At 38.7% G+C, this 23,661-nt stretch overlaps 1 protein-coding gene across 1 annotated transcript; it reads right to left on the minus strand.

Moving 5' to 3' along the window:
* Positions 1-5,246: 5,246 nt before the first annotated feature.
* LOC311286638 (interferon-induced GTP-binding protein MxB) lies at positions 5,247-22,375 on the minus strand. Its single transcript, XM_084402900.1, has 12 exons — positions 22,047-22,375; positions 13,506-13,643; positions 13,275-13,429; positions 12,980-13,118; positions 12,707-12,905; positions 12,518-12,596; positions 12,309-12,431; positions 12,055-12,196; positions 11,556-11,714; positions 7,317-7,393; positions 6,800-7,042; positions 5,247-6,710 (listed from the first exon to the last, which is right to left on the minus strand). The coding sequence occupies exons 1-12, from the start codon at positions 22,243-22,245 to the stop codon at positions 6,486-6,488; spliced, it is 1,878 nt and encodes a 625-aa protein (XP_084259026.1). The 5' UTR covers positions 22,246-22,375; the 3' UTR covers positions 5,247-6,485.
* Positions 22,376-23,661: the final 1,286 nt, after the last annotated feature.

The raw sequence follows: 23,661 nt of genomic DNA on the forward strand, positions 1-23,661 counted from the left end.
ATTAGATTTGTTGTTTTATTGACATCTTTCCTGAAGTCATTTAAATATTGAAAATATGCACAATATTTATGATGCAAGTATAACAGTGACACTCCAACTGTGAAGTGCACTTAAACAATAGATAGTACTCAGTGTCTAACACTGCATATACACACTATTAAATAACTGTATTCAATTCTGTAAAAATAGGGGAAAAAAACTCTGCATTCTGTGTGTAGTAAAGGGGCAGCCTTGGCCTACTGGTTAGGGCTTTGGGTTTGTAACTGAAGGGTTGCCGGTTCAATCCCCGACCAGTAGGAAAAATGTGGGCGGGGGAAGTGGTAGAGCACTGCTCTCCCATGCCCATATCCACGGCTGAAGTGGTCTATCTAAAAAATAATTTGAAAATGGGTTGTTTGTTTGTGAAAATGTTAACTTTTTAAATTTCAAAATATATTTCAAATGAAACAATTTGCAAAAGTTAAAACATATATAAAAATATATGTAAACATATAAGAAAATATATTTACATATATTTAACTAAAATATATTTATTGTGCCAATTTCAAATATTTTCATATATTTCAAAAATTTATTTTGAAAATATATTTCAAATATATTTCTTTTGTGTATGGGCATGCACACACTCATCACCAAAGCTCCCATAGCACCATCTTGTGCACATGCTATAGGACTGATCTATATAAATTATGTCATTTATGTAGATAGGTGCACCTAGCCAATCAAGATGCCACTTAAGGAGCTACCATAGATGAACATAACCAATGTCCATCGTATCGTATATGCAGATGATATCTTAAAGTAGTGATGGGTGCTTTTAAAACACACTACCTGAAGCTTCGAAACGTCTACAAACACATAAGTTGTCTTTGTCTTTTTATCTTTCATCATTTTATCATTTGCATGTTGCAGGCTCTGGCTGTATGTGCCATGCTGACTGTAAACACTGAGCTCCATCTTGAATTGGGTCCTCAGTCAGCATGGATTCTGCCAATGATTCTTTCTCCTGCTTGATGGGTTCGATCTTAGTCCAAGAAAGTATATAAACGATTTACTGAAAAATGTGACAAGAACACAGTTTCTTTACATTTGTATTGTGATTCAAAGGCATAAAAGAACATTGAAAAGTAATGCGACTTGTAATTATGTGGAATCTATTAGCATCATCAACATGCATAATTAAAAGAAAAGCCCATAAAAATGACTTAAACACTTTTAACAAAAAGTTCCTTTGCTATTTTCAGAAAATAAGGGAAGATCTGAAAAAAGATCTGCTCTGGGCCAGCTGGATGAAATTCTTTCTAACCACATCTATGTTAAAACAAACACACTGTTAGTACAACTCCTTTTGCAAACTTTCACTTCCAAGGTTGATCATACAATGAATCCGGTTTTGCCACATGCCGCAAACAACTGCAGCAACTGAAGAAAATAGAAAAAAAAAAAAACACATGCAAATAGAAAAAACACACACATGCAAATAGAAAAAAAAAACACCCGCAAATTAAGAAAACATCTTCATCAGTTTCACAACACAACCAAATACAGAAACGCGCTGCAAATAGCACAGACCACAACGGAAATGTTTCCAGGGGAACCAAATAAGTGACGAACCCGACTGGGACGTGCTTATTGCTCGTGAGACTCTTTTGAAGTGCAAGCCATGAACTTAACATTCTCTCCTTCAGTAAGGCATGCGCAACCCAAGGTTGCTCCGTGGATATATATATTTGCAACCGTTATGTCATGGGAACATCTCAGGTGAAATTAATGAAGAAATTACGTTGTCTTTCGTTGCTCCCTTCATCAAGTGCGCTCTAAGAGGCTACACAATAGCACACTAGTGCCCTGCTCACTCCAAAGTCCCACTACAAAGGCTCTGCCATCTGCCCTTAGAAGGGAGTAGGGCAGGGATGGGCAACTTAGGTCCTGGAGGGCCAAGTTTAGCTCCAACCCTGAAAAAATCACCTGCCTGTATTTTTCTTGTAATCCTGAGGACCTTGATTAGTTCAGGTGTGTTTGATTAGGGTTGAAGCTAAACTCTGTAGGACAGTGGCCCCCCAGGACCGAAGTTGCCCATCCCTGGAGTAGGCATAGGGATGCTCACGAGCAATAAGCACGTCCCAGTCGGGTATGTCACTTATTTGGTTCCCCTGGAAAAATTTCCGTTGTGGTCTGTGCTATTTGCAGCGCGTTTCTGTATTTGGTTGTGTTGTGAAACTGATGAAGATGTTTTCTGAATTTGCGGGTGTTTTTTTTCTTCTATTTGCATGTGTGTGTTTTTTCTATTTGCATGTGGGTTTTTTTTTTTTCTATTTTCTTCAGTTGCTGCAGTTGTTTGCGGCATGTGGCAAAACCGGATTCATTGTATGATCAACCTTGGAAGTGAAAGTTTGCAAAAGCAACTGTAACTGTAAACTGTGTTGTTGTTACATTTTTCAGTAAATCTTTTATATACTTTCTTGGACTAAGATGAAAACCCATAAAAAGACAACTTATGTGTTTGTAGACGGTTCGAAGCTTCAGGTAGTGTGTTTTAAAAGCGCCCATCACTACTTTTAGATATCATCTGCATATACGATGGACATTGGTTATGTTCCTCTATGGAAGCTCCTTAAGTGGCATCTTGATTGGCTAGGTGCACCTATCTACATACATTACAATTTATATATATATATATATATATATATTAGATTGAAAAAAAAAAGAATAAATCAATAAATAAATAAATAAATAAATAATAATAATTCTTACAATTGTAAGAATATGTGGGTGTTAAATTTTGTAAAAAAAAAAAAAAATTGTACGTCTTACAATTTAAGTTTGCATGCTGAATTACACAGTCCTTATAAATAAACCCATAAAAATGTATATCACAATACAAAAATGTTGTAAACATCATGATATGGGTAAATAGTTTACATCAAATTGGAGAATGATTGCTGTACTTTGGATTAACAAGAAGGTATAATTCATAAGAAACATGACAACTGAAGTTCTTCATTCAATCCAAAATGTGGATACACACAATCCATATAATAAATCCACTTAGCTTCACATTGCAATAGTTTTTTGTTAAAGTCACCATCTCTTCTTGAGTTAGACAGTCTCTGAATGCCACAAAATCTCATGTCAGTAAGCTTGTGACCAGCATCTGCAAAATGTCTGGCCACAAGAGAATGGATATCTGTCCTTCTTATAGAACTCCTGTTCTCATTGATGCGGATCTTTAATTGGTGGTTGTTCTTACCAATATATTGTAGGTAACTTACCAGTATATATTTACCAGTATATCGCACGAACATGTGAATTACAAAAGACGATGAGCAAGTGACTCTCTGATTTTATATGTTTTCTGAGTTGCGGTGCTCATAAATTAATCAGTTTTGATGGCATTATCACAAGCTGAGCATAATTACATGGAAAAAAGCCAGTAGAGTGGTCCAAAGTCACATTTGTTCTGCTCGATGAAAGTTTCCAAATTGACCAGATAATCTCTTATATTACATCCCCTAGTGTGAAAAAGGGGAGGCTCCTTGAAGATTATATTTCCAATGTCATCAGTTTTCAGAAGATGCTATTGTTTATTAATGATGAATTTAATTGTCTGACTGTGGACAGAATAGGTGGTAAAGCATGTGAGACGATCTATGAGATGACTTAGATTGTGACTTAGTTGATGTACATTTGACTTTTACAGTTGTTGTTTGGGCCATTTTTAGGATATCCTAATAGAAGGAACTGTATATGTTCATCTTGTCACACTCCACCTCAAAATCGTCAATGTTCATACAAATTCTCTTGATTCGAAGAAATTGGCTGTAGGGCAGACCTTTCTTCAGAGGGATATGATGAAAGCTTTTAGTGTGAAGAATACTGTTACGGTTCATGGGTTTTCTATAAAGAGTTGTAAATAATAAAGTATTATCGTTTACACAAAGATACAGTAAGTATCCAAAAAGCTTTTTTTTTTTTTTTAAACTTGCTGTTCCATTCTTTTGCAAATAAAACTCCTTATTATAAATGTAGTTCTTGGTCAATACAAGTTCTGTCATGTCAACAAGAAATTGACTAGGAGGTGTAGGGTCACTTTTTGAATCCATAAAATGTCTCATCACTGTAAGGCCCTCAGAATGTGGAATATTGGTGACTAATTCCTAAAGTCATTAATTTGATCTTTTTGTCCACCTTGACTGATTTGAGCTGATCAATAAAGTCAATTGTGTCTCTCAAATATGAAGGCTGGTTGGCAAAAAAGATGATGGTCAATGAAAATTGATAGAGGTTCTGTGAGAGATCCTATACAACTTACAATTGGACGTCCCAGAGGATTTGAAAGTGTCTTATGTACTTTAGGTAAAACATACAGAACTGGCCTCACTGCATATTTGCATGCTAGAAACGGCAATTCCGTTTCAGTAATAGTTTGGTTATTGAAAGCTGATATAAGAAATCCATCAATATCTTTCTTAAAAGACTAGGTAGGATCACCATTCAACTTTACATAGAAATCATCATTATTAATTTGACATTGTACTTCTTGATCATACGATTCCCTGGATGTTTGAACAATACCGCCACCTTTGTCTGCAGGCTTGACGATGACCTTGCTCATTTTCTGCAGGGAAGAAAGGGCTTGTGATTCACCTTTGGTACAGTTAGACACAAATTATCTTTTTTGACAAAGAAGATTATCAACATCCCTCTCAACCAAAAAAAACACACTACAAATGCATTGTGCCAACTGGAAAGTTCATTGGGTTTGGTATTTCCTGGTCCTGGTTTTCTTGTCAATTCTAAGATTCCATCTTTGAGGCAACAGCCTGGAGAATGCCATTTAAAAAAAAAAATTCAGCATGACCAAGAGCCCAAGCACAAAGTGAGGCCCATGTTAAAATGGTAAAGATGTTAATGATCATCAATGTGCAAGTGTCCACATTGGTCATGAAGTGCATTATGAGAGTATCCTCAAGTAGAACAGCCCTGTTACTATTAGTGTTTAATGTTCTATTATTTTGGAATTTAAAAGTGTTGGAATTTTAAAGTTTCTGGTATGTGTGAGGTATTGGGGTTATCATTATGCTGAAGAGTAGAGCCTATGGTTAGGTTAACTACTGGCCAAAAACCATTAAGACTAGAATTATTATATTTTATAAGTAATGACTGTGCACTCCTCAGCACTGTGATGACTCTTGGCTAAATACTTTAGTACATACAGGAATGCATGTGTTTTTATTAACTAGCTTGAAAATATAAAACATTTATAATGATAATAATTTTTTTTTTAAAGAAATATGTTACACAATGTATTTTTTCTATACAAGTTTTTATGCTTCATGAGTAAATATATCTGCAACATATTACACATGCAGTACCATATCTGATCACATATACATCGATATATTATGAAGTGTATTACTGAATATAAAATCACATACATTATTAGTAAATATAGTGTCACATATTTTTTTTTAGTATATGAAAAGCGGCAATTCCTTATGTATTATTCAATATATTGTAATATATTATTCTGTATACTTCTAAACCATTTAATATATTGATCATTCATATATAGGGAAATATATTTTCTTTTCATAAGCGAAATCGAGGATCCCCATGCAAGTGCTATGAGGATCAGCTGAAGCAACAGTTGATGCAAGTTGATTTTAACCCCCAAGACTGTGATAGACTGGCAGATACTACAAAGTATTGCTTAAGACTTTTCAGCACATTAATCAATCAATATTGCACATTTAAATAAAACCCAGGTAGACCAAAGTGCTTTACAATGGATAAAATAATCGCAATGAATTAAAAGAACAAAATATAGAAATAAAAGCAAAAAAAAAAAAAAGAAAGACAATCAACACTATAAAAAGAGACACAAAATAACATACTAAAGGTGTGTTAAAAAGCCAGGAAGAATAAATGTCTTAAGATAGGATTTAAAAGCAGTGATAGATGGGCCATGCCTAATGTAAGAGGAAGGCTATTCCAAGTGAGTTTCGGTCCAGCAGTTTAGCGAAAGCGCAATAGACGCAATTTTTAAGTTTAACTCTAGAGACAGTGAGTAGGCCAAGGTCACAAAATTTTAAGGTTCTAGAAGGGGTATACAGGACCCATAAATCAGTTAAGTATTGAGGTGCCAGGTTATTGAGGACTTTGTAGGCAAATAATGAGATTAAAATCAATCTGATACTTGACGGAGCCAGTGCAAAGAAATTAAAATATGTGTAATGTGGTCATGTTTGTGTTTCCCTTTGATTAGTCTAGCAGCAGTGTACCAGCTGCAGACGAGAGATGGAACGCTGAGAAATGCCATTATACAGCCAATTACAGTAGTTCAAAATTGCTCGTGGGGCAAGACAGCATGCCATGATTCAATGATTAAATGTTAAATGTAATGTAAATGTATATTTCAAACTATAACCTCATGAGCATTTTGTTGCTTTAAAACCGTTGAAATCGACTATATGAAGTGAATTCTAATAGGTAACCAAGAGGCTGCGTGCTTTCATCAGACGTTTCTGGCGGCTCAGTAAGCTCTCCCGCTTTTGGCCAATGTCAAAGTCTTCTTTAAGCAGGTTGTCCACAGCATCTTTATCTTGTAGCAACTGCAACATGCTCCTTTGCAGCTCCAAAGCTGCTTCCTGGAGCAACATATAGCGGATCACCATTGGGATCTGGTCGGCTAGACGCTTGCTTGCAATCTGGTAAGGTATATAAGACAGCATCTCAGAAATACAGTACAGTTTGAGCTTCCACTCATGGAACAGAAAGCTTTAGTTGGCACACTTACCGTGTAGTAGGACTCAAGGTGCAACCTCATCTCTCGCAAGGTGGCATGACTGTCTGTGCTAATGCCTATGCAATTCAAACGGTCTTTAGTGTCTTCATCCTCTACCATCTTTTCCTTTGCATCTCTCAGGCTCCGGCTGTATGTGCCATCTTGACTGTAAACAATGAGCTCCATCTTGAATTGGGTCCTCAGCATGGATTCTGCAAATGATTCTTTATCCAGCTTGATGGCTTCGATCTTAGTCTTAGAAAGTATTAAAAAAAAATACAGAAAAATTGTAACTCTCTATAAGTGACAAAACAGAAAATTCCTTAAAACCTTTATTATTATTTAAAGGCATTACTGAATATTTGTCACTGAAAAGTAATGTGATTTATTTGTATGAAATTTAATATTAACACTCAATCAGTTTGTCAAACTGTCAACTTGACAGACCAAGAAAGCCAACTGAAAGTAGTTCGAAATGAACACTGAATTTGTGTATTGCCAGAAACATTGGCATTCAAAAAAAAAATACCTTTGCTGTTTTCAGAAGATTAGGGAATCCAATGAAGCTGCACTGGGCCAACTGGATGAATTTCCTTCTAACCACATCTATGTAAACAAAAAAAACACACTGTTAATTACAGACTATAATCTAGATGTGCTGTGTTTGACAGAAACCTGGCTAAAACCAAATGATTACATTACTTTAAATGAGTCCACCCCGCAAGATTACTGTTATAAACATGAACCTCATCTGAAAGGCAAAGGGGGAGGTGTTGCTGTAATTTATAGTACTATTTTTAGAATTACTAAGAAGTCTAGTTTAAAATATAATTCTTTTGAAGTGTTGGTGCTTAATATAGCAATATATAGTGTAAATGATAAATCACGTTAGAGAGATTTGATCTGGCTACTGTTTACAGGCCACCAGGCCACCATACAGACTTTATCAAAGAATTTGCTGACTTTCTATCAGAGTTAGTACTGGTTGCCGATAAAGTCATAATTGTTGGTGATTTTAATATACATGTAGACAATGAAAAAGATGCATTGGGATTGGCATTTAAAGACATTCTTAACTCTATTGGAGTTAGACAACATGTGTCAGGACCTACTCATTGTCGTAATCATACTCTAGATCTAATATTATCACACGGAATCAATGTTGATGCCGTTGAAATTCTGCAGCAGAGCGATGACATCACAGATCATTATCTAGTCTCGTGTAAACTTCATTTAGCCAAGGCTGCAAAGCCGACTCCGTGTTACAAATATGTTAGACCTATCACTTATCTATCTATCTAGACCTATCACTGCCACTAAAGATTGCTTTATTAATACATTTCCTGATCAGTTTCATCATCTCAGCGTCCCAGATAGCTTAGAAGAACTCAATACTGCGACAGAAACTTTTAACTCTCTCTTTTCCAGCATTTTAGACACAGTTGCTCCGTTGCGCTTAAAGAAGATTAAAGAAAATAGTCCAACGCTGTGGTACAACGAGCACACTCTGGCCCTTAAGAGAGCAGCCAGAAAAATGGAGCGCAACTGGAAGAAAACAAAACTAGAGGTATTTCACATTTCATGGAAAGAGAGCTCGATTGCATACAGAGAGGCCTTAAAAGCTGCTAGATCTGCTTATTTTTCAACCCTATTAGAAGAAAATAAACAAAACCCTAAGTATTTATTTGAAACAGTGGCTAAACCAACGAAAAATAAAGCTTCAAGCCCAGAAGTTTACAAGCAGCATAGCAGTAATGACTTTATGAACTTCTTCACCTATAAAATTGATAATATCAGGGATCAAATTATTACTATGCAACCGTCTACTACAGTATCGCATCAGGCAGTGCATTATAGTCTCCCTAAGGAAATGTTATCTGCGAGGATTTTCAGTCAGGATTTAGACCGTACCATAGTACTGAGACTGCTCTCAGAGTTACAAATTATTTGCTCTTATCATCCGAAAGTGGTTGTCTCTCTATTAGTGTTACTCGATCTTAGTGCTGCATTTGATACCATTGACCGCAACATTCTTTTAAATAGACTCGAAAATTATGTTGGCATTAGTGGAATTAGTGGAATTGCATTAGCATGGTTTAAATCATACTTATCTGACCATTATCAGTTTGTAGCAGTAAATGAAGAGATGTCTCATCGATCACAAGTTCAGTATGGCGTACCACAAGGCTCAGTACTAGGACCGTTGCTTTTCACTCTGTACATGCTAGCTTTGGGAGATATCATTAGGAATCATGGAATTAGTTTTCACTGTTATGCTGATGATACTCAGCTCTATAATTTCTTCACGCCCTGACGAAACTTACCAATTCACAAAATCAACGGAATGCATAGGTGATATAAAAAATTGGATGACTAGTAATGTCCTACTACTTAATTCTGAAAAAAATGAGATTCTAATTATTGGACAAAAATGTCCTCACGTAATAATCTAGAATACTGTCTAACACTTGATGGCTGCTCTGTCAAGTCTTCGTTGTCGAACCTGGGTGTGCTCTTTGATACCAATCTTTCACTTGAAAGTCACATGTCTAGTATCTGTAAAACCACATTTTTCCATCTTAAAAATATATCTAAATGACGTCATATGCTCTCATTGACAAATGCGGAACAATTAGTCCATGCGTTCATGACATCAAGGCTAAATTATTGTAATGCTGTTATGGGTGGTTGCCCTGCACACTTAATAAACAAGTTACAGCTGGTCCAAAACGAAGCAGCTACAGTTCTTACCAGAACCAGGAAGTATGACCATATTAGCCCAGTTCTGTCAACACTGCATTGGCTCCCTATTAAACATCGTATACATTTTTAAATATAGCTGATTACTTACAAGACACTAAATGGTTTAGCTCCACAGTACTTGAGCGAGCTCTCAACGCATTATAGTCCTTCACGTCTATTGCGATCTCAAAAGTCCGGCCAGTTGATAACACCTAGAATATCAAAATCGACTGCTGGTGGTAGATCCTTTTCCTATTTAGCACCAAAACTTTGGAACAGTCTTCCTAAAATTGTCCGGGAAGCAGACACACTCTGTCAGTTCAAAGCTAGACTTAAAAGCACATCTCTTTAACCTAGCATACACATAACACATTATAGACTTTTATAATTCAATGTTAGGCTGCATAGATTATTAGGTCAGCCGGAACTGGGAACACTTCCCATAAATCGTTACATCATAGAATGGCATCTATGCTAATATTAGTCTCTCTGTTTATCCCGAGGTTTACTGCAGTCCGCTGGATCCAGGCTGCATCCAGATCTAATGAAGGACCTGCGCCTGGATGCGACGACAACGCAGTCCTGAAGTGTCAACTAGTCTCTCCCCTGTGAAGGCCTCCCCCCCTCCCTTTACCACTCTACAGATAAAGCGTTGTCTGGATAATTCCGGTTCGCGTGGCTACACGGAAGCAATAAAAATTCTGTATTATAAATTTTAAGACAAGTAGTTTGTTGAGGGTTGGTTTGTAGGAAAGGACTACAGGTCTGCGCACATATATTCAAACGCGCATACCTATAGACCGAACTCGTAATGTGCATGTGCACGCCATCGGCGTTCTCACTGGTTCGCGTTTTTGAAGTTTGCGCAGAAAGAACTTAAGAGTTTTCTGTTAAAACAGTGTAGTGTTAGCGGCCCCTAAGTTAATAACTAATGATTGTTGCGATGGAAGTGAATCAATCAAAATAACTTTAGCTGGACAATAACTTTATTCTAGAGCTGCTATAAAGCCAAAACAATCTCTGTTACTTTAATTTCCTATTATCAATGTAAAGCCGCTTTGGAACAATCTACATTGTTAAAAGCGCTATATAAATGAAGATGACTTGACTTGATATAGTTTCTTTACCAAACTTCCAGCTTGAAAGTTTGATTATCCAGTGAATCCAGGTGTCAGGAGAAACTGCACTGTAATACCTTTATCCAAAGCAAGGTGTTAAAGCTACACTGTGTAGGATTTTCTCCCATCTAGCAGTGAAATTGTTTATGAATACCAACTGAATATTACTCTCTAGCCCCTCCCATTCCGAGGGCGTTTTAACTCCTACGGTGGCCGTATTATTTCAAATCTACCGGCAGTCGTGAGTAATCTCCCCCATTCGTCATGGTGCCACTGAGTGTAAAAACGCGAAAGGCGAAGCTTGAATTTCCAGGTATGTCCCTCTTTGGCTAATGTATTTTCAAGATGGAGGCACAACATGGCTGTCGCCATTCGAGCGACTCGCTCGTATCTATTCTAAATGGCAGATTCTACGCTTCCGAGAATACTTGATTAGTTGGTAGAAGTAATTACACATTAATGAGCACATATCATTTTGAAAGAACAAAGTGAGCTAAGTAAGCTAAGAATCAACTTAAAAAATTACACAGTGTAGCTTTAATGTAATTAAAGGAAACTCTACCTGTAGCAACTTAAGGTTACATGCTTTACTTGAAGACAGAATGTTGAGTTAATGAGTCACCTTTCAATGTGATATTTGATATTTATCCACTAGGCAACAAAACGTATTGTCAACAAATGAAAATCAACATATCTATTGGATAAACCGGAAAGTTCACTTGTGGTTAAAATGGATTTAGATTTTCCTGGTTCATGGTTTTCTTGGCAGTTCTAAAACTCCACCAGTTTCATAATGACAAAGGGCCTGTGCACAAAGCAAGATCCATATAAAAATATTCAACACATTATAAAAATATTTTAAAAAAACTGCAGAAACAAAGTATAATTTTTTTTTTAAAAACACAAACCAGAGATAGTTTTCAGCATCTTCAAGGCAGGTTCTTCCAACAGCTTGATCTGATCCCTAACAAGCCCTTCAAAGGTCTTGTAATTGATGAATCCTGGAAGCTCTCTTCCCCGATATTTGGCTTCATAGTTATCAACTTCTTTTTCAATCTTTGTGTTGACTGCAAAGGATTTATGAATAATGTCAGAAGGCACTATTACATTTACATTACCACAGATTTTTTTTTTCAAATCAGATTAAAAATATATATATATAAAAATAAAAATAAAAATAAAGGAAATAAAAGTTGTCAAATAATCCAAAAAAAAAATTCTTAATTTTTTTCCAAAAAACTTAAAATTTTAAGTTTTTTTTTTCATAAAAGCATCCAAAATGTTACTTAGTAAAAAATTACTTAGATTAAATTATCAATTTATGTTGGAAAAAAATTGTGCAGATGTGGATATGGTTAAAGTATTTTTAAACAAACAGACAAACAAAAGCAACAGTGCTTCACTCACAGGAATATCCTGAACGATCCAAGAAGCCATCCCATTTTGCAAATTCTTCACGAAGTTCTGGAAAAATCAGTAGATCTGATCCACATTTAACCTCTTCTCCAGTGGTCAGATTGAGGGTATCATGTGTGAAAGATGTAACTTTCTAAATTCAGTGATAAAATGTGAAAGATTTTAGTTACTCACTTATATTAATATGACTAAATATTCACACTTCTTTGATATAGTAGTTGTGTAAATGTCATGGTTGTACTCACATCAATGAGAAAGCTCATTCTTTCTGTAGGATCTGATGGGGGTCCGTTGCCATATGCTTCCAGTTCCTTCTGTGTTTCAGCGAGCTTCGCCTCAATTTGTTCTTCTAACCGAGGCAGGGATTTCTACACAGCAATTATGAAAATGAGCTGTGTTTATTATAAGTCAAAAAATTCTGTAGGCCTTTTTTTTTTAATAAAGATTATTTCACCTGAATGTGATGAACCAACTCAATTGTTAGTTTCTCAGCCAACTTAGGAATAGTAGCAAAACCTTCTTCATAGAGTTTGCTGGGAGAAAAAAAAAGGCAGGTGATACATACTACTGGTGATTTACTTAGAAAAGTTGAAAAGTTCAGCTTGAATCTCAATAACTAACTATGTTGTGACCATTTACCCACCTGAAATGAGGATGGTCTTTAAAGAAGGCATTCTCTGTTGCTGTGGCTTCATTAAGAGTGACCTGATCTACAATCTCTTTTTGTCCCCTGCACCTTACAATCATGTAGCCTTTAGTAAGGTGAATGACCTCATTGTGCACAATATCTACCACTGTCCCTTCAGTGCCCTTATCCACCAGATCTGGCTTTGTTAAGATGCCTGTAGTAGACAAACAATAGTTATACTGAGTCTGATTCAGTTTGATGTGTAGCATTGCAGTGAGTAATGCACACCTAAAGTTCTTTCGCCCTCAGGGTCCTCCTCCTGAGCCATCTGCAATGCTTCTGTGGTCGCGATGTCAACATTGCATGGCACCACAACCAGGTTGATTGTTTCTTGCTTCGTAACAAACTTCCTGATCAGTCTCTTAATCTGGAAATGCATTTCATTAATGTTCCTGTGTCTTTAAACAGACCATTATATCACAATGTTCTTTCCAACAAAATATAATATGAAAAATATAGTGAAGTAAAAAAACAAAACAAATCATAGACTACAAAAAGAACATTATGAGACAGTTAAATTTACCTGATCTCCAATATTTTCAGGCTGACCTTTGACTGCCACTCGTGCAATCCCGGGGAGGTCAATGAGAGTGAGGTCAGGAACATTGGCAGAATGGATCTGCAGACTGATGAGTTCATCACTAATACCAACACCTACTCCAGCCATCTCATCTTGGGCTACAAAAATAATAAGATATTGTTGAAATGCTGACTTAGAGAGACCTCTGGATACATTCAAGCAAGCATTTTATACCTTCACGAATCTTTTTCTCCACTTCTGCTGGGTCATCAATGTCTTCCTCATAGTTCTGGTAACTGATTCTCCCATGCCATTTGTCCTCGCCCTTAGTTCTTATCATCTTGATCTCAAGAGGGCATCGTGTAACAATTCCTGTACAAAATGGTAGAGGACAGACATAGTTTTAGCCTTAAGCCCTATTCGGACGGGATTAGCTTTACAAGGGTAGATGGAGTAATGTAATTTTACCACAGGACGTCTGTAATAGTAATGGCCAATTCGCATGGGATAATATATCCCAGTAAAACTAGCAGAAGTGGGAGGGGTAACTCGATTTACACACCGCCGTCACCCTCCTGTCGTCATGTGTGTAAAATATTTAGTGAAAATTAGATTCACAGCACTGTCCCACTCAACCTGACAGTGTTAGGTTGAGTGGGACAGTGCATTACAGGTTGAGTGGGACAGTTTTAGGGCTAATGCTAGCAAACCCAGTGCAGCCATTTCATGAACAAGAAGATAACATTTTAAAGTTATAAGTAATAATAATGTGTCACTGAAAGGGTGATCAGAAACCCTTCTGTTGTCAGAGGAGGACATTTATTTTGGTGTAGAAGAAGTGGTGGTAACCGGCCAGCCGGATGAGGACGCGCGTGCATATCTCCACCCTCACAACTGGGCCAGCCCCCCATGCCTCCACCCTCACAACTGGGCCAGCCCCCCATGTCTCCACCCTCACAACTGGGCCAGCCCCCCATGCCTCCACCCTCACAACTGGGCCACCCTCTCTACCCAGCACTTCAACAGCTGAGTGGGCTTCCACTGTAAGGTTCTCAGACCTTATTGAAGTACCTACAAGAGAGAGGGGAAAGAAGAGGATGATGGCGAGGCCACCCAGCTACCACCTAACAAGCCAGGAAAAATTCAACTTTGTCCAGGCCAAAGCAGACAAAAAGAAACCAAAAACACCCAAAGTGCGTAAGCCTGCTGGTGTCCGCCCCCAAAAAGCTGCCGTTCCTCCCCTGCAAACAGTTCAGGGAAGTGACCCCTGTACTGGTTGCAAGGGGGTCTATGGGGATGCAAGCGACCCAAAGGCCAATGAGGAATGGGTGGCTTGCTGCTACTGCCAATGGTGGTATCATGAGTCCTGCGGAGAGCTCAACGGACTTATGGATGACGATGACTTCATCTGTCTTGGATGTGTTCACTGAAGTTTTTAAAAGGTGGTAAAAGGATGTAGGCTTAATGAAAGATCCATTCATTGAATGTAGAGTGAAGTTTACAGTGTTACAATTTTTGCATTATTTCCAGAAATGCATTTTTTTTTAAATCCTTCCAAGTATTCATTAATTGAAGGTCTCCGTTGTTGTATTTTACGCTTGATAATGCGCCACACATTTTCAATGCATGTATTCTGGTTTTATTTACGTTTTACACAACGTCCCAACTTCATTGGAATTGGGGTTGTATTTCTCATGTTCATTTTAACCATAAAATAGTGTCCCACTTTCCCTAACAAAGTGTCCCACTCAACCTGATTGCTTCCAGTTTGCTGAAGAGGGTGTCAGATGGTGTTTAAAGATGAACAGTTTGTTAATAAATACATAAATTGGGAAAATTTCACCATAGTGGCCTTCATTACAATCTATTTAAACAAAACACATTGATTTAGGTTGTTTAAAATGCAATTTACGAAAAAGTGTCCCACTTTACCTGACTTCACCTATTATGTTGCTTCCTGATGTCAGGTGCGCAAACACATTTAATATTTATATGTCTGGTCGAACGATGTATTAATTAACTTAAGATTGGATTGTGTTGGTAATAGGCACTAGCCCAACTAAAAGATGTTCGGTGAGTCACCGGAGTAAAGATAGTTTTGCGGTTTGATATTCTGTATTCTTTTGGCTATTGTCCCGCCGTGTGATGTCGTAGACATGCAAATAATATCTCATTTCGTTATTCATGATTTGTGAATTCGTGTGACGCGGTCCTCCGGTCCGAAATACATGTATTTTTTTATACTGACTTTTATTTTTAAATTGCGTATAACTCCAAAAGTCGGTCACTTAGAAGAATGAACCCAGTTTCATCTTGACCTGCTTGATTTGTGAATTTTTTCACAGCAAATCTCTTGTCTGTAAACCGGTTGGCAAGTCCGCTAGACAGGAATTTGGTAAATAGCCGTTCTTCACGTTTAACATCAATTTATAATAAACACAGACCGCTGGATTACAAAAACACTTGTTTTATATTGAGCTTGATTTGTGAAAACTTTCACAGTGCAGTTTGGGTCAGTTAACCCTTCCCTGAGTGTATAGATTAGATTAGATTAGATTCAACTTTATTGTCATTACACAAGTACAGGTACAAGGCAACGAAATGCAGTTTAGGTCTAACCAGAAGTGCAATAGCAGCAAGTGCAGGATATACAGTGGTTCATAAGTGCAGAACATGGATATGTACTGAATAAATATAGAGTTGAATACTATTATAAACAAAAATTTACAGATAGATTGTCCTATGAATATAATATACAGATAACTATTACTGTGAACAGAATTTACAGCTAGATATGTACTGAATATAATAATATACAGATGGCTATTACTATAAACAGAATGTTTACAGATAGATATGTACTGAATATAATATACAGATGGCTGTTACTATAAACATAATTTTACAGATAGATATGTACTATGAATATATATACAGATGGCTGTTACTATAAACAGAATGTGAGCATAATATACAGATGGATATTACTATAAACAGAATTTTACAAATAGATATATGTATAAGTTAGGCTAATGAGCAGTATAACAATGGATTTAAAGTAGTGCAAATAAAGTTTGGACAGAAGCTATCCGAGTGAGTGCAGTGGAAAGTAATTGCATATTACAGTTAAGGTACGATATTGCAATGTATATATAACAGTCGGTACTGTAAATAAACAGTCGGCAGTGCAAATGAGCATATTCCAGTCAAGGTAGTAGTGCAAGATGCATATGTAAACAGTTGTTACTGTAATAACAGTCAGCAGTGCAAATGAACATTATAGTATTGCAAATAACAAAATGGAGGCAGGTGTGAGGAGGGAGAGGAGAGTCAATCAGTATATGAGGGGAGTGGGATCAATGAGGGTTAGAGTTTAATAAAGAGACAGCTCTGGGGAAAAAACTGTTCTTTAGTCTGCTGGTCCTGGTCCGGAGGCACCTGAAACGCCTGCCGGAAGGCAGGAGAGAAAACAGTCTGTGGGCTGGGTGAGAGGAGTCCTTAAGGATGCTGCGAGCTCGATGCAGACAGCGTTTCCTCTGGATGTGCTCGATGGCAGGTAGTGGAGTCCCAGTGATGCGCTGGGCGGTTTTCACCACCCGCTGCAGTGCCTTGCGCTCTGCAACAGAACAGCTCCCATACCACACTGTAGCACAGTTGGTCAGGATGCTTTCTATTGCACAGCGATAGAAGTTCACCAGGATAGTGGAGGAAAGCTGATTCTTCCTCAGTGTCCTCAGGAAGAAGAGGCGCTGGTGAGCCTTCTTGACCAGGCTGGAGGTGTTGGTTGTCCAGGTCATGTCCGCCGAGATGTGGGTCCCCAGGAACTTGAAACTGGAGACACGCTCAACAGCCATTCCATTGATGTAGATGGTGTCGTGTGTGCCTCTTGACACTTTCCTGAAGTCCACGATGAGCTCCTTCGTTTTGGTGGTGTTGAGGAGCTGGTTATTTTCGGTGCACCATGTGGCCAGGTGCTTGATCTCCTCCCTATAGGCAGTCTCATCGTTGTTGCTGATGAGACCAATCACCGTAGTGTCGTCCGCAAACTTGACGATGGAATTAGATCCGTACACAGGCTTGCAGTCGGAGGTGAAGAGGGAGTAGAGGAACGGGCTTAGCACACAGCCCTGTGGTACACCAGTGTTGAGTGTGATGGATGTGGAGCAGTTGGAGCCTGATCGAACATTCTGGGGTCTGTTGGTCAAGAAGTCCAAAATCCAGTTGCACATGGAGGTGTTGAAGCCCAGGTCTCCAAGTTTGGCTATTAACTTAGTTGGGATGACAGTGTTGAATGCTGAGCTGAAGTCAACAAACAGCATGCGTGCATAAGTGTTCTTATTGTCCAGATGTGTGAGCACAGAGTGCAGTGCCATGGAGACTGCATCCTCTGTGCTCCTATTGCTACGGTAGGCAAACTGGTGTGAGTCCAATGTGGATGGTAGAGAGTCTTTTAGGTGTGCCAGGACCAGCCGCTCAAAGCACTTCATTACGATGGGTGTGAGTGCTACAGGGCGGTAGTCATTAAGGCACTTCGGGCTGGAGTGTTTTGGCACTGGCACAATGGAAGTGCATTTAAAGCATGTTGGTACAGTTGCTTGGGCAAGAGACAGGTTGAAAATGTCTGTAAAAACCCCAGCGAGCTGCTCCGCACATGCCCTGAGTACGCGTCCAGGGATGTTGTCTGGTCCAGCAGCCTTGTGCGCGCTGATCCTGCTCAGTGCATTGCAGACATCTGTGGAGGAGAGTGTGATCGGTGGGTGGTCAGCTGAGGATTTGAGCTTGGTGGCAGTTTCTCTGTTGTCTCTTTCAAAGCGAGCATAAAAGTCATTTAGCTCGTTCAGGAAGTTGACATCAGTGGCTGCGGGGGTGGAGTGAGAGGGTTTGTAGTCACTGATGGCCTGAATGCCCTGCCACATGCGCCGAGGGTCAGCGTTGGAAAAGTGTCCCTCTATCTTAAGCTTGTAGCAGTGCTTGGCCTCTTTGATGCCCCTTTTCAGATTTGCTCTGGATGTGCTATAGGCTTGTGCATCTCCTGATCTGAAGGCAGTATTGCGTGTCTTCAATAGGAGTCGCACTTCCCTGTTCATCCATGGCTTCTGATTTGGGTATGTGGTGATCTGCTTCTGGGTTGTAACACTGTCAATGGTGGTATTAATATAATCCAGTACAGAGGAGGTGTAGCAGTCAATGTCCGTGTGAGAGCCACTGGTGGCTTGAGAAGCAAACATACTCCAGTCTGTGTGTAGAAACCTTTCCTGGAGTGAGAAATCTGCCCCCGCAGGCCACACCTTGATGGTCTTCACTGATGGCTTCACGCGATTGATCAGAGGTGCATATTTGGGGGTGAGGAACAAAGAAAGGTGATCTGACTGTCCCAAGTGGGGGAGGGGTGTCGCGACGTAAGCTTCAGCCATGTTTGTGTAAACATGGTCTAAGGTTTTGTTTCCTCTGGTGTGACAGGAAACATGCTGGTGAAATTTCGGTAGCACTGACTTTAAGTTTGAATGATTAAAATCACCCGCAACAATAAACGCAGCTTCCGGGTGAACGGTCTGTTGTTTACTGATGGCTGCGTGAAGTTCTTTCATAGCAAACTTGGCATCAGCATCCGGGGGAATATAGGCTGCAGTTATAATAGTGGAAGTGAACTCCCGCGGTAGATAAAACGGTCTACATTTAACCATGAGAAACTCAAGGTTAGCTGAACAATGTCTCCCAACAATAGCAGAGTTTGTGCACCAAGCTTTGTTAATGTAAATGCACAATCCACCACCTCTGGTCTTACCGGAGCCATGTAATGTTCTATCCGCCCGGAATGTATGGCGTCCCGCTAGCTCAATAGCGTTGTCCGGTATTCCGCTGTTTAACCATGTTTCCGTGAAAATTAGAACATTACAGTTCAAAAGTCTCTTGCTGTATGTGATGTTGAGTCGAATCTCCTCCATTTTGTTCAACAGCGACCGTACATTGGCAAGGAAAATGCTGGGTAAAGAGAGCCGGTGTGGTGTTAGCTTTAGCTTAGCTCTTAGTCCTCCGCGCTTCCCCCGCCTTTGTTTACGATCTCGCCGGCGCCTGCGAGCACTTCCGCCCGGCCGGGCAGAGTGCATAGCCTCGGGTGATCTGGCGATCTCAGGAAGGAGTCGAAGGTTGTCCATAAAACTGTCGGAAATTCGCAAACCAATATCCAAAAGCTCACCTTGGGTGTACGATGTTAAGGCACAACTGTTCTGGACGAACAGACCCGAAATGAGCAAGAAAAATACTGCTAAATTACAGAATCTGGAGAGACCGCGAGCCTCGCGATGTACTCGCGCCGCCATCTTCGGATCTAAATTAACCATTCTGATTTGTGAAAGGTTCCACAGTGCACTTTGGATCAGTTAACCCTTCCCTGAGTGTTTAAATTAACCATTCTGATTTGTGAAAGGTTCCACAGTTCTGTTTGTGTCAGTTAACCCTTCCCTGAGGTTTTAAAATAACCATTCTGAATGGTGAAAGGTTCCACAGTTCTGTTTGGGTCAGTTAACCCGTCCCTGGGTGTTGAAATTAACCATTCTGATTTGTGAAAGGTTCCACAGTTCAGATTGGGTCAGTTAACCCTTCCCTGGGTGTTTAAATTAACCATTCTGATTTGTGAAAGGTTCCACAGGTCAGATTGGGTCAGTTAACCCTTCCCTGAGTGTTTAAATTAACCATTGTGATTTGTGAAAGGTTCCACAGTGCAGTTTGGGTCCGTTAACCATTCTGATTTGTGAAAGGTTCCACAGTGCACTTTGGGACAGTTAACCCTTCCCTGAGTGTTTAAATTAACCATTCTGATTTGTGAAAGGTTCCACAGTGCACTTTGGGACAGTTAACCCTTCCCTGAGGGTTTAAATGAACCATTCTGATTTGTAAAAGGTTCCACAGTGCACTTTGGGACAGTTAACCCTTCCCTGGGTGTTTAAATTAACCATTCTGATTTGTGAAAGGTTCCACAGTTCAGTTTGGGTCAGTTAACCCTTCACCGTGTGTTTAAAATAACCATTCTGATTTGTGAAAGGTTCCACAGTGCACTTTGGGTCAGTTAACCATTCTGATTTGTGAAAGGTTCCACAGTTCAGTTTGGGACAGTTAACCCATCCTTGAGTCTTTAAATTAAGCATTCTGATTTGTGAAAGGTTCCACAGTTCTGTTTGGGACAGTTAACCCGTCCCTGAGTGTTTAAATTAAGCATTCCGATTTGTGAAAAGTTCCACAGTTCTGTTTGGGTCAGTTAACCCTTCACTGAGGTTTTAAAATAACCATTCTGATTTGTGAAAGGTTCCACAGTGCTGTTTGGGTCAGTTAACCCTTCCCTGAGGGTTTAAATGAACCATTCTGATTTGTGAAAGGTTCCACAGTTCAGATTGGATCAGTTAACCCTTCCCTGGGTGTTTAAATTAACCATTCTGATTTGTGAAAGGTTCCACAGTTCAGATTGGGTCAGTTAACCCTTCCCTGAGTGTTTAAATTAACCATTGTGATTTGTGAAAGGTTCCACTGTGCAGTTTGGGTCAGTTAACCCTTCCATGAGGGTTTAAATTAACCATTCTGATTTGTGAAAGGTTCCACAGTTCAGTTTGGGACAGATAACCCTTCCCTGAGTGTTTAAAATAATCATTCTGATTTGTGAAAGGTTCCACAGTTCAGTTTGGGTCAGTTAACCCTTTCCTGGGTGTTTAAATTAACCATTCTGATTTGTGAAAGGTTCCACAGTTCTGTTTGGGTTAGTTAACCCTTCCCTGAGTGTTTAAAATAACCAGTCTGATTTGTGACATTACAATTATGTGGTTTTGTTTTATTAATACAGTATATCTTTTTTTCTTGATATACCCAGAAAGAATGGAAGTGAAATGTGACAACATGCCCCATAGGTGGGGTACATTGTAACATGTGAGGGGCACATTGTAACATGACCATATTACAGCTTAAAATGTTTTTATCTGATCTAATAAAAAAATATACAAAACAAACTAAAATATTTTCTAAATAAAATTCAATTATTAATTTTTTCATATAAAATAATGGCATTGTTTAATAATTAAATATAAACAAATTTTTGAGTTTTGACTACGAACACAGGAAAACAGCTATACAACATAGTTCGAAACAAATACATTTCTGAACATTGACTCTCAGTCTTTATTCACCTTTTTCTCATGTTTTCTCAATAGAATTAATAAAAGTATAGAATATAATAGCATATTTCTAATAGGGGCACATTGTAACGCAGTGTGACAACATGCCCCGCCTGCACAACTGGGATTTAAACCCGGCTGGTGTCTTCTGCTAGTTAGCGAAGCATTAACTGTTATAACATAGGCTATTGGAGATTAAAATAATATCAGATTTGTCTAATTTTAAATAAACACAAAAAAATAGAGATGAAAAATTAACTTAAGTAAGAAATTTACTTTTGCTATGGTTTAATTAATGTCTATGGATATCTTCCAAAATTTTTTTAATTTTGGCGCAATTTTTTCTATAGTGTTAATATGGCAATTAGTAAATACACCAAGTTTCGTCATGCTAGCATGTGTGGAAGTATTTAAAACAAGTGTGTTACAACTAGCCCCGTCTTACGCTGTACCCCGCGCTCTATATGAATATGAAAAAAAAAAAAGAAAGATATCCCGGTATACCATCACTGTGCCATATTCGTTGCTAAGGATAGTTAATCACATAAGTTATACTTTATTTATTTCTGTTTTAGTTTATATTTATATATATCATATATTTCCCTACAGTCCTTACCACTACCCCTGGGTAACGCTACTCCTGACAGCGCCTCCAGAACAGAACTCTTTCCTGAGCTTTGGTCTCCAATGACGGCGATGGCAGGCAACGCCAGGTCCTTTTCGACTCCCAAAGACCGTAAATTGTCGATAGTGTCGATGCAAGGGCGGATTTTTTCCTCATATTGCTGACTGAATGTATAACTAATTTTCTCCATCCTCAACCAACGACGGAAATATCTAAATAAAAAAAAGAGAAATAGGCTACTTCAAGTCGATATGTCTGGCGCTGTATGTTCGCGCACTCCTCGAAATGATTGTCTCAGAGTGATGCTGCTCTTTACCGGTAAAGTGAATCCTAGAGTGTTTATGTAGGCTACTTGCTTAGTTTCATTTCCTGGATATCACAGTAGTTTCGTTTCATCCCCCGAAACGGTTTAATTTCTCAGTTTCAATAGCCTACATGAAAAATAATCATATCGTGAGGTTTATTGTACAGTCAAAGTGGACTGGAAATTTATTAGGGAAAATAATTATTTGTAGTTATAGCCTACTAATACTACTTGTAAACTATCTTATTATAGTTTATTTTTACCCCTTATTTACACTGCACACGTCTGCGGCGCGTTAGGCTGCGACACGGCCACGAGAGCTGATCGCAGCCACTCTAACATAAATGCTTATGTTTACACCAGCCGCGACGAGGTGCGTTTAGAAGTGTCCCATGTGTCCCATGTGGAAAGCCAAGAGCGCCAGTGAATTTTAACACGTCAACAACGCGTATTTTACGTGTTAAATACACGTTGAATACGCGTGACAAATCAGCGCGTTAAATATGCCTATTCAACGCGTATTTAACACGTGAGATGCATTAAATACATGTAAAATATGTGTGAAACGTTAAAAATCAGTTTGAACAGGTCAGTGTCATTGGCTGCTGAAGACTTGGGTCTAACCATTTCTGTGAGCTTAGGGGGGTGTACCGTTCATAGACTAGGCTACCACCATTTTACATGCTATAGATCAGCTTATTCAGCCTATTTATTTTGTCCTCTTTTGTCTTTTTTTGTATAACCTATAGAAATAATGGATCAGATACCTGCGATGTCAAAGGTGGATATTGCGCGATTTACACTCATGCATAGTATTGCTAATAAAATGAATGTAATTTAAGTTCTCTTGCTTTTATATGAAAATAAATATAATGAACAAGACACAAAAGTACTGTTATTTATTTCCATTATATATATAAACAATCACATAACCCATATAGAGATCGCACTGACAGAGTATAAAGGAAATATGTAAAGGAAATATTCATAAACATTTTTAAACATAAAAACATGATATCAGAGTTATCAAACATTTTAAAAGAGAACAATCACGGTTGTTTAAACCAATGAGCATAAAGCTGTGTTGTCAGCAAGTCGTTTCCCATCATGCTTTCGATCAGCAGTCGGTGGAGAGCAACTGCGCCTGACTACAGAATCTGACACGTCCGCCTCGCCGTCGCGAGAGTTTTTTGACAATACGTCAGCATGACATCAGAGGAAGGCTCGGACACATTTCTAACCGGCATGCATCTCGCGGTGATCACCAGTGATCGGTTCTGTGCAGATTTTGCTGGTCTCAAA

This window comes from Rutilus rutilus (genome assembly GCF_951802725.1).
Source record: "Rutilus rutilus genome assembly, chromosome: 2".
Taxonomy (NCBI): Eukaryota; Metazoa; Chordata; class Actinopteri; order Cypriniformes; family Leuciscidae; genus Rutilus; species Rutilus rutilus.

What these genes read in the sequence shown, in the direction of transcription:
- LOC311286638 (XM_084402900.1), bottom strand. Translation starts at nt 22,245, where the DNA reads ATGGAGAAAATTAGTTATACATTCAGTCAGCAATATGAGGAAAAAATC. An exon ending in GGAGAAAAAGATTCGTGAAG is followed by an intron (nt 13,430 to 13,505) that starts GTATAAAATGCT and finishes TTATTTTTGTAG; the next exon opens with CCCAAGATGAGATGGCTGGA. An exon ending in GAATGAGCTTTCTCATTGAT is followed by an intron (nt 12,197 to 12,308) that starts GTGAGTACAACC and finishes CACTGAATTTAG; the next exon opens with AAAGTTACATCTTTCACACA.